Source organism: Zeus faber, assembly GCF_960531495.2.
Source record: "Zeus faber genome assembly, chromosome: 8".
In the NCBI taxonomy this organism is placed as follows: Eukaryota; Metazoa; Chordata; class Actinopteri; order Zeiformes; family Zeidae; genus Zeus; species Zeus faber.
Window position 1 is genome coordinate 21,952,004 of NC_137195.1, and position 11,331 is coordinate 21,963,334.

Genomic DNA, 11,331 nt, shown 5'->3' on the forward strand with positions numbered 1-11,331 from the left:
TGTACCCTAATTTAAAGCACCGCTCTCCCCTCCACAGCAGTGTCTATTAGAGATCTGTGTGCTAATTCCTTTCATGTCCAGGGCTCCTGCAGAAGTAGGCTTCTACAAAGGAGTAATTTACGAGACTAATGAAAAGAGCAAGTAGTTTGCGGAGATCAGGGGGTCTTTTATGAGGCGCCGTGCGGGAAGAAAGAGAAACAGGAGAGGCACACCACCCGTCCCCATTTCTGAGCCGAAATTATTGCTTTATTAGCGCTGAGGGGCACACACCTTCCACAATAGAACAAACACGGCGAGCGGCATCGAGGGGATATCGCCGTGCGCACAATGTTTGAGCTCCAGGACGTGCACGAGGACGTGGCTCGCGGGAGACACGCCGAAGTAGCCGCGGTCGGTGACAGCAGCACTTACGATTATTCAACCCACCGCCACAGCTTGAGATTTTTAGTTTTCGGGGAAAACAATGTGGGTTTTCCCAGCGTTCCCCAGCATTGCTTTGTTCCAAATGAGAACTCACCTTAAACTTGAACTATTCCATTGTTTCTTTACTATGCTAATTTGCATCGAGACATTGGTTATATGGGGGTTGGGGGCACAAAAAATATGGGGAAGATGCACATTATCTTAATAACATTCAAATGCCGGGTGAGATGTTTTTCAGAACTAATACAATTCAGGTAGCAGTACAGTAATTCCATCAACGTCCTTGATTGAAGCAAAATGGTAATATGCAAATACCAAAAGAGATGTTCAGCTACAAGCAAAACTCTGAAATCATTTAGATTTACAGAAATAATATTGCACAGAGGGGGGGAAAATTAATCACACGGAAAAGTGTCTCCTTTAAGATTGCAATGGTGTATTACCCGGAGGCATGGAATGTAAATGGAAAATCAACATTGTACCCTGTGATAAGGCTAACAAATTAATAAAAGTATTTTCTTTCCTCCTCCCATGCCGATGTGTGTATGAAGAGTCTGTGAAAGGAACTTTTTTTTTTCCTCTCTCTCTCCAAGGTTTTGTTTTGCAGGATGGGGGATTAACATCAACACTCACCTTGGCTGCATGTCAGCTTGTTTTGTTTTTTTTCTGGTTGTTTTTTTTTGTCACAAAAAGCTTTTTCAATAGCTGTTATGAAGGACCTTTGTGTGTTTCCATGGCTTGTATATATGGAATATCTTAACATCTATAGTGTACACAGCATAATGCAGTACAGTGCAGCGTATCGTATCTCAATAAAGAAGGCAATGGAAATAATAATTCTCCATTGCCTGAAAGATGTGATGAAACTACTGAACATCTCCTGCGTGTGTGTCTGTGTGTGTGTGTGTGTGTGTGTGTGTGTGTGTGCGTGCGTGCGTGCGTGCGTGCATGCATGTGTGCGTGTGTGTGTGTGTGCGTGGCTTCCCTCAGGTCCTCTGGAGGATGGCCTGGAGGAAGAGGAGGAGGAGTGTGTCTCTGAGGAGAATGAGCTCATGGCCAAAGACGAGTTCTCGGCGGAGGAAAACTTCTCTGCCGAGTTTGAAAACGAGAACATGACCTGTGAAGACATGGAGTACTTCTGCAACAAAGGTTACCATCAGTTATTTATTAATTCATTAACCCTTGTTGAGATCTTATGCAAACTCAACTTAAAAATTGCTCAAAACACTGCCTCGGCATCAAACCATAATTAAATGCCTTATATGAGACCAGATTTTAGACCCTTTTTGGCCAAGCATCAAAGTCAGAAAATGTACTTCAAATTTATACTTAGCTGGAAATGAAATTACTTTCCGGAAAGTTTACCCTAATAATAATTCATAATAAATAATAAACAAGTATTATTCTTAAAAAGCAGCCAGCAAATGAGTGACTTTAAAAGTACCCGCTGTATAGTCCTGACATTCACCATCTGCAGTGTATAGAAGGAAGGACATTAGAATTGAAACAAAAAATCATTAGCACAATTACAATTAAATTGGAATGAAATTGAAATGTTTAACAAATAAACTATAAATATAGGCCATTGTTATATTTATATTGATATATTTATACCATATTTATTTATGAAAAGCTCATTTAAGTATGATTTAAGATTTGGAAAAAAAATTCAAAAATATGTATAGAGAAATTAATGTTCAGTACATGAATAATTACTTACTTACTAAAACTTACTGAAAGATATATAGCGTACAATTCCTCAACACATCCCAACTTCTGAAAACGGAGCCTGACGCCAAACAGTTTGTGGCAGAACGTGACACTCAAAGAAAATGTCCTTCATCCTTCCCTAAAGTTGAAACTGTCTATTTTTGATGTTTGATCCAATCCACAATCTGCACAAACGGTTATTTGATTCGACGGAGATGGCATCTGCAACACGGGCTCCCTTCAACTCCCTCTCCCCCTGTGAAGGCGTGTTACTGTACGGCAATGCACTGGAGAGCCCGGCTCTTCCCTTTGAGTCTGGTTGGAGCTCTCTGAACACTTAGCAGCACCTGCCACTGCTCCAAGGTCCAGAACTATAAAGTGCCTCGTGCAGCCAAATGCACCCAAGTCCTCTTTGAAGTCCAATTCAATTAGATTGCTGCTTTGTATGTTTGTTTCATTTTGGTCACACCTTGCCATCACAGGAGCTAATTTGCGGTCTGCTCCAGGTTACACCAGTGAAGATGACAGAGTTGTCACCCCCACCCGGCAACGCGCTCTCGCCCACAGTCACATGGCTTCCTTCCCCCAGGTGTCCCCGCTCTTGCCGGCTCACGGATGCCATAAATTTGACTTTTTAATGAAGAACTGACGCTTTGAATGTCTCTCTCCTCTTTCTTCTCGAGAAGAAATTGTTTTGAATCATTTCTTCACACTTTCTAAACTGATGTGCCTCGTGGGATTACGTTTTGAAGACGTCTTCAGAAAAATAGAGTAAAAAAAAAAAAGAGAGAGAAATGTTTCATGTCTGAGGTAGGCTAGACCCCGGTAATCGTATCAATAACGTTTTCCTTTTGTTCTCGGGAAAAGCTAAAAGGCACAATTGTTTGAAAATTGCAATTAACAGCGAACCCCCACTCCTCCTTTGCCCCTTGTCTAATTTGTAATGCATTCCTGCAAACTTCGAATTACAACCACTGATTGTGAATTGACCTAGTAGTTACAATAAAGATGATGCGGTACATGTTGGTATGGTAAGCAATAAAAAAGTACAACTTCTAAAATCTTCAAAGAAGCTGATCAAAGCCATTTGTTATCCCCATTGTCTCGGATAAAACCTTGCGAGGGAGTGTGCCGAAAAATCGCCTCTTGGTTTTCTCACATTTATGAATAAAGTCAAACTAAACAGCAACCCAAAGTGCCAAATTCTGCTTTTTCAGGATACTGTTAATCTTTCCCTTGTCGTATACACGCCATACCAGTCAGATTTGTTTTTTTTTTTATTATTACTTTTGCTATCTAAGCTTCGCTAAGTCTTCCATTTCCTCCCTAAGACCCAAATGATGTGCTATCCAAATTCCTTTATTCTCTCAAGTTTTGAGCAACCATCAGGTGTAGCCATTTTCCCCATGATCCGTTTCCTCAATTAGATCTCCCTAAAACTCATTTAAACCTATGTCTGAGTGGCTTAAATTTACCCCACTTACTTACGTGAAACGGTTGTGAATTAAACGGGACGCAATCCTGGCGGCATTAAATGGTTTAAGTGTGTTATTCCTCGACTATAGGAGGAAAAAGAGAGCCCCTTGATTAACTAAACCCTATCAAATGTGATGGCGTGCTGTAATTAGCCCTGTGCGGACTTGAACGTGGGTTTTAAAGCAGCCACTCATCCCATGGCCTTTATCTTCTGCTGCTTCCCGGAGAATAAGGTCTCCCGTGTAAGGTTCCTCCACTGAGCACTGACTCTCTGGTCTTAGCTTAGCCTTGTATCTGTGTAGTCACTCTCTGAAATGGGCTTGTCAGGGGGACCTAAAACCTCCATTAAAAGTTTCAGCCTATAATAGGTATTAAAAAGCTGTTGGAACACAAAGAGGAGTACCAATTTTCATTAACATATGAAGCACTTATTAACTTTGATCAGAGTGCGGTGAAGTAGCAAAGCCGCTTAAAGGCGCAAAGGTCAAGAAGTTGAATGCCACCAAAGACTCAGCCGTTTGCCTTACCCTTGCAGAAAAGGGGCTCCCCAGATAAGTGCAAGGAGCACCTTGAGGGCCCCATCTTGGCCCATGTCTTGAGCACCGACTCACTAGGTGATGGTTAACTCCACAACGCCCAGGTTGACTATTGGGTCTCTCAAGTTTCGTTTCTCAAAGCAGTTGAACCTCATTGAATATGTGGTTGACCAAAACAATGAAAGGAATATGCAGGGAAGCTGTCCCTAAAACAAGCCAAGTGGTTGAATTAAAATCAACCAAAAGAATAGCCTTTGTTATATAGAAAAAAATGTATAGCCAAGCCTATCTTATTAACTCACAGTATGATCCCTGTATATAAACTCAATACAATTTCCTCAAGTTTTTTAACTCTGATCTGTGTGTATGTAAACATCTGTTTCACAAACTAGTGCATAAAGGGACATTTAACCATAAAGCCATTAAGCATTGGAACGTTGTCATAAAGAACCCTCAGAATATCTAAAACGATTTACTCTTTGATTCATAAAACTCTTTTGTCAGAGACAGTTGATAGAACAGCACAGATCAAAAGTTTTACTACCTGAAAATGGACGCATATCTGAGGAAGCTCGATTTTTTTCTTGTGATTTGATTTTAAAAAAAAAGAGACATCCTTCTGTGTGACGAATTTACCATTTACGGACCCTTGCTTGTGAAGAGTGCATCAAATCAATACCAAAATGAGAATCTATGCAGAAATATTTTGCTTCATTGCAACCGAAGGGTTCCTTACTGGGACTCCAGGACTAAACAAGGAGAAAAAACACACACCGACCTTGACCCTGAGTGGAAACAGCACATGGTCGTCAATGGCGTACAATTAAAAACAGAAAGTGGCAGGATTAATTATGCCACTCTTTGTGTAACACAGAAGTAATCAGAATATCCAGCAACACAGAAAGAAGATCTCCTTGGCTGTTCCACCGCAGCTGCTGCCAGTGCCCAATGGTAAATGTGAAATTTTAATGCACAGTTGATGCTGAAGAATATGGGGGAAATGCTAATTTGTGGTGTGATAAGATGAATCGAGTCATCCCTTTAGCCCCATTTGACTCAGTGGAGGAAATTAATCATTAATGTTTGTTAAGTATGACAATCTAACTGGGCCAGATCTACATGCTTCGAGACTGAGGCAGAGAGAGATAAAGACCCAGGCTGCAGACAGGGAGGAAAACTGCCAGATTCTGTAATGATGGGAATTTATTGGCATTTAAAGAGACAGTGGCAAGGCATTTCACTAATAGCCTCCCTCCATTGGAGTGCTCTGCCCGCCACAAATTGCATGCAATTCAGACCTATTTTTCAGATAGCAGACAAGTCTTACAGCTATGCTTGACATTGGTGAAAAAGGTTGCTACTTGGAATTGACTTTATCTGCTGCAGCATAATCTGTATCGACAACCAAATATGCAATATCAACTGACTGGCACTACTGCTGGGAGGTTGGCGGGTGTACCCCTCATATTTGGTTGCTTAAATTATTGCAATGGTTCCAGTACCAGGATGGCAAGATTTGGATGAATTTATAAACATGGCACTGAGCTAGATTCATCTCAAAAACCTAGTGCCAGCCAATATTTTAGCAATCATAACTTTGCACCATACAGTTCCTGTAAATAAGAGTTAACATTTTGTTTTAGATGAACAAGCACAGTGTCTTTTGGCTCAATGGCCAGGATTAGAGCGCTCTGAGCCCCTTAAAGTCACACACAAGAGATTGACATTTTCAAGGGCTTCCTAAACAGAGACAATGCTAAAAGGGAGAGAAAAAGCCAATATGACTTTGTTGCTACCTTGCTCGAGGAGTTGTTTGAGTAAATCGCCTATAAGCTTATTGACCTGAATGTGTGGCACGCTGCATGTGACTGTGATTTGGCTCGAGAGCTGTCCTTTGATAGAGCAGCGATAGGGCTGATTTTAACAGCTCACTGGCTCCTCTTGCGTGCCCGCCAACCCTGCACCCAGCAGGCCCACTTGCTCCCCAGCCCTCCCCAGCCCTTCTGTTCAGCAGCCCTCTCTCGCTCACCCTTAAGTATCCCCATTTGATTGCACAGCGAAAGGAACCTAAGCCAGATGTAAATTATGATCTCGGTGATAATGTGGAGGATGATCATTGACAATCTGTCTCCCTTGATAAGACTGCAGCCAGCTCCCATTCAGATGATGAATCAAGGTCTCTGCCTCTCTGAATGAAATGGAGAGCCTCAATCAATCCATCCCTGTAATGGAAAGGTCAAAACATCCACGCGTTCCGAAAACCATAAAGATGGGTCACCGCATGGCTCCGCATTACAAGTTATTCTTTTCATCATACTGTACACGGAGGAAACAGAGTGCTGCTGCAGCACTTCTCTCCATGCTGTCTTCTACCTCGTGACACTTGAGCTCAAAACTTCATCAAAGCCCTGTGACATTGTTCCCTGCAAGGTTGCCTTGGTGATTGTGTTTAAAATGCATTGCAAACTGTGCAAGATAGAAGGCAGAAAATCCTTAATCACTGCTTAATTAAGGAATCATCTTGTAGCTTCATTTCCCGGGCTGTAATTAAACACTTCCAATACGTTTCGTTACAGGGCTTAACATGTTCGCCTGAGATCAAGGTAGTGCCTTTAATGTTATCTCCCCGGCTTTTTTTAAACTCCGCTCCACTGGAAGGAACTGTTGATACGCGCCTTTGTTATCCCCTGTCACAATACCAGCCTCGTATGCTAAAGAGCTTCTCCAGGCCCCACGATAAAAATTGGGGGGAATTTATTTTAGTGGTCTTGGCGATATTATACTGGGAGCAGGGAGAAGGGGGGGGGGGGGGGGGAATGTCGCCAGCCAAGCTGACACTTGCATCGGCAAAACTGTGTCATAATGATCTCATGTACTGTAAGTAGGACATCTCTCAAGACTTTCCCTTCAGTGTCACTTTTTATTTTCTACTCTACTCGGCTGCAGTCCTCCAATGCGAAGCAGCAAGGGGCGACGTCTGCAGCACGTCGAAAAGTATACAAGCATAGTGTGTGTGTGTGTGTGTGTGTGTGTGTGTGTGTGCACTTCATTTTAACATTAATTTCAATGAAAAGGGGCAGGTGGCGTGCTTGCGTGCGTGCATTGTTTATGATTACGTGCTGAATGAACACGTGCTGAAAGGATTCCTCTTCATGATCCTAATATATACATGTAGGCTGCCTCCTCCTACGGTGTGCAGAAAATGAGTGCGATGGTGTGATAATCCATTGTTGTACCCCAGACTCGCCCTTGGCATGCACTGTTGGGTTTAGAAACATCAAAGGGACGAGGAAGATCCAGTCAGAAAAGGGACGCGAGTGTCCCTTCACCGGCCGCAGACTTCCCCCGAGCAGGTTGGCTCTCAGGTGCCCGAGCAGCGGGGAGAGAGAGCCTTAGCAACCGCAGCGTCAGCCCCGCCGGATTTATTTAGAACGCCACACCGGGGGCACTTACTTAGCACTGATTTATGTGTCTATGAAACTTCGGAGCACAAACTGGAAGCTGGCGCGCAAAAAATAGATGCGGCTTTGCGGATTTGTTGTTTGGGAAGGTGCGTCTGAGAATGCACGCACCGTGTTCTCATCTGTGCTACAGACGAGCGCTGGAAGGCGGAGTTTCAACACGGTCTTACATCCCACGAAGAGATATACGCAAATATCTCGCGTGGCCTCTTTTACATTTTTTTATTTTGCAAGCTCTGAAAAACTGTAGCTCGGCTCTAGCATCCCATAACACACATTCTATCTGGCTCCACAATGGATCAAACGGTAATAAATAGCCACCTCTCTCCCACACATTGCTTTCCTTCCTGTTCCATGGGGCTTCCTCCTGTTCCTGTGAGGGCTCATGGGAACTCCTTTACATAAAACTGTGCAGCTGGGTCTGGTGAGCTCACAGCCCATACATAGAAATAGGCACACACACACACACACACACACACACACACACACACACACACACACACACACACACACACACACACACACACACACACACACACACACACACACACACACACACACACACATATACAGAATTCAAGCAAGTCTGCAAAGTGTGTCTTTGGCGTGATTGTAAGTCAATGACTTCATGACATAGAGTGAAATTTAACCATCCTCAATCGTTAAATGACGTCATTATTTCACAGACTAGGCGATTGTCTTTATCCATTTCAAATGTCAATAATGTTAATCACGTCTTTCAACATTACATCTGAGGGTAATCACACTTGGTGGCCACCCGCCTCTTCAGCACTCACCCCCTGTATTGCTCCGCAGGAGAAGAAGATGGCAATCGAGAGGCGGGCGAGTCAGAGATGGACACGCAGAACGAGAAGACCGCACAGCCGAGCGCCGGGACGGAGGACTGGGATGGACCAAGTAAGTCCACTCACCCTTTACGAGGTTCACTCGCGACCACACCCACAACACAGCCATTTTTACCGCTGCCACCTACCCGTATGTAATATGAGTCCTGGTCAGTTAAAAGCCCGTCCAAATTCCAGACAGAAACAGAAAGACGCGCAATGGCACGAGACGAAACCGTCCACCTGAAATGCATTAGGCCTCCTGAAGGCCTGTCTGGAGGAACAAGTCAGTGGTTCAGGTAAACGTCTGTCCACCATCTGCTGCACACTGGGTTCCAAGGTTGTATTGGAAACAACAAAAGCTTCACACATAATCTTATTGCACAGCATGTCACAGTCTAGCGCGCGTGAACGTATGTGTTTTCACGAGTTATTGTTTAAAAGGTGTGGTTGTCTTAGGAGCATATTTCTATATCTTCTTTTTTTTTTACACATTTTATTAGAAGTCACTTCATCAAAGTAATGGTTTGGACATTAAATCAAGGTGGTTACACAGCAACCGCCGCTCAGGAACAGGCTGGGCCCACACTGCTGAACACAGGAAATATTATTCCTTTTATTGCATCAAATGACCTCGAGAATTTATTGCAGGTACATGCGTTTATAAAAGAGAGAGAGAGAAGGAGAAAAAAAGTGGATTTGGGCAAGTTGTGCTAGCTAGCTGGATGCCCCCCGGGGTGTGTATTTTATACTGACAGTGAATCAGTGTTATCACACCTATCAGATAATGCATTTATCATTAAATTTCACATTTGCATTTAAATCTGGGGAAGGAAATGAGCATTGCTGGCTAAAGATAAGAGCGCTAGGACGACAGTAATAAACCATCACTGTGATCAGTCAGGAGACAGGGCTGAGGGGGTCAGCTCAGAACTATGGGGGCCGTGACAAAAAGAAGGCATCACACGCAGGAAAAGGCCCTCTCGGGCGAGAGGAAATGCTGAGCTTAAAAATACAGCTTTGAAAGGCGGGATGGGTGTACTACGACTAGATCTATGACTGGCTGTAATTATGCTTTCCCTGCTTCTTAGCCGACAGAATGAGAATTAAAGGCTCAGAACACACTGCTGGACTGGCAGGAGAGAGAAGGGAGCGTGAAAAAAAAACCCAAAAAAACAACAGTGCAAAAAAAGAGAGAAATTAGTCATGGGAGGAAAGTAGTTCCTTTGTCTGTCAAGTACAGTAAAGTTGCGAGAAACCTACGGGGGGAACCCGAGATGCGAGACGCGATAATAGTCTAATTTACAATAAGACTTCATTAGACGTCGGGTTTTTGCAGTGAAGTGGTTTTTGCATTTTAACTCCCTGTCCATCACCTCTTCCGTCATATACACAGCAACATGCAACTTGGCTCCATCCCATTCGACTCAAGAGCCGTTTTCAATAAATCCATACGTGTGTGATTTTCAAACTTAACAGCGGCAACGCAGCAGTTCCGCATGGGATTGCTGTCAGGATCAATGAACGTGCTCAATGCGTTATCCAAAACATTCAGCTTCTCAACGCGCCTGTGACGTACCGGGCAATTAGCGAGGCGGCGCCACAGCGAGGCGTATGTGCCTCTCCTGTTTTCGCAACGGCCGGCGCAGAATGGGCAGAAATTAATCTTGGCGCATAATAATGCCATTCACTCGGCCATCATGGCTGCCATGAAAGGTCATTTCCCTTTTTAATTTTTCCCATTGTGCCGGAAAAAGTCAGATGGGCACGTTATAATTTGAATAAAGCGGGGAATCAGACAATCAGATGGGAACATTCCAAATGACACGACTTCCCGTTGAAAGCGATTAAAAGCAAATTTATTTAGTTTGAGACTGTCTACCCTTTAATCTCTTTGAAAACGTTCCGATAGCGCCGCGTTCAAAAGTTCTTTGTTATTCTTTGGCTTAAGTTGAAGCAGGTGTGATTACAATCGCCCAACAGATAATTTTTAATCACCCTGCGTGTACATCTGAATAGGATGTGTAATGGCCATTCTATGAAAAAAGGTAGTGAAGTGTTTTAATGAGGGAGGCCACCACGGAGCGTACCTGCTTTGGCGGCTCTATTGAAGCGCCTCCGTGCCGCTTCCCTTTTGCTGAGTAACAACAAAAGCTCGCCCCAATCTACATCCCTTAATCGAACGCCGTCCCCTCCCCTCGCTTGTATTTCATCCCCACTTTAGGGAAGTCTCATCAAACACTGTCTCCGGTTGCTGCTGTTGTCTTGATTTCTCTCCCTGTCTGGAAGAGCAAGGAAGCATATCTCCATTAAGCAGTCTCCATTAATCTGATGGCGCTTTTCTTTTCTGCGTCGTTCAGAGTACGGTCTCTGATGTGGAACACCCGGCGAGTTTCCCTCCCTTCATCTCGCTCTTCCTTTCTCTCCAAGTATGTCCTTAAGCCAATCTACGCCACCATCTCCCATTACACGTTCATTTTTTTTGTCACGGATGTTCCGCAATCGGGCGCTGATACGGGCGATAGCATGTAAAAGCTATTCTGATTCATTTTCACAGTCTGGTGGTGATATGGATCTGAGTCTCTCTCCCTCTCTCTCTCTCTCTCTCTCCCTCCCTTGCTCGCTCGCTGTCTTACTTTGTCTCCTCTAGGCCTAATTGGGAATGGTGGGTGTTAGCTAGCTAACTCTGCTAATGAACATGTTCTCCGCCTTATCTAAATGACTGCACATGTAAACCACTCCCCTATAAAGCATGAAAAGTCAGGGTTCATTGAAAGCGCCGCTGTTGCCGGCGTTGTCATTTTAGCCCAAAAGTCTTTGGTTTCGGTCGACTGTTCTATTTGTTTCAGGTTGAATCTCCTTGTACAAATGGAATTTTTA

General features: G+C 43.8%; 1 protein-coding gene across 2 annotated transcripts in view; it reads left to right on the forward strand.

Annotated features, from left to right (window-relative positions):
* The window catches only part of zfpm2a (zinc finger protein, FOG family member 2a), a gene marked incomplete at its 3' end in the record, with an annotated part of 110,482 nt that overhangs the window by 29,544 nt on the left and 69,607 nt on the right, over positions 1-11,331 (forward strand). For both annotated transcript variants that reach the window (XM_080005083.1, XM_080005084.1), the window contains exons 2-3: positions 1,414-1,572; positions 8,423-8,524. In XM_080005083.1, the coding sequence (XP_079861209.1) occupies positions 1,414-1,572; positions 8,423-8,524 (261 nt within the window). The remainder of the gene's footprint in view (positions 1-1,413; positions 1,573-8,422; positions 8,525-11,331) is intronic.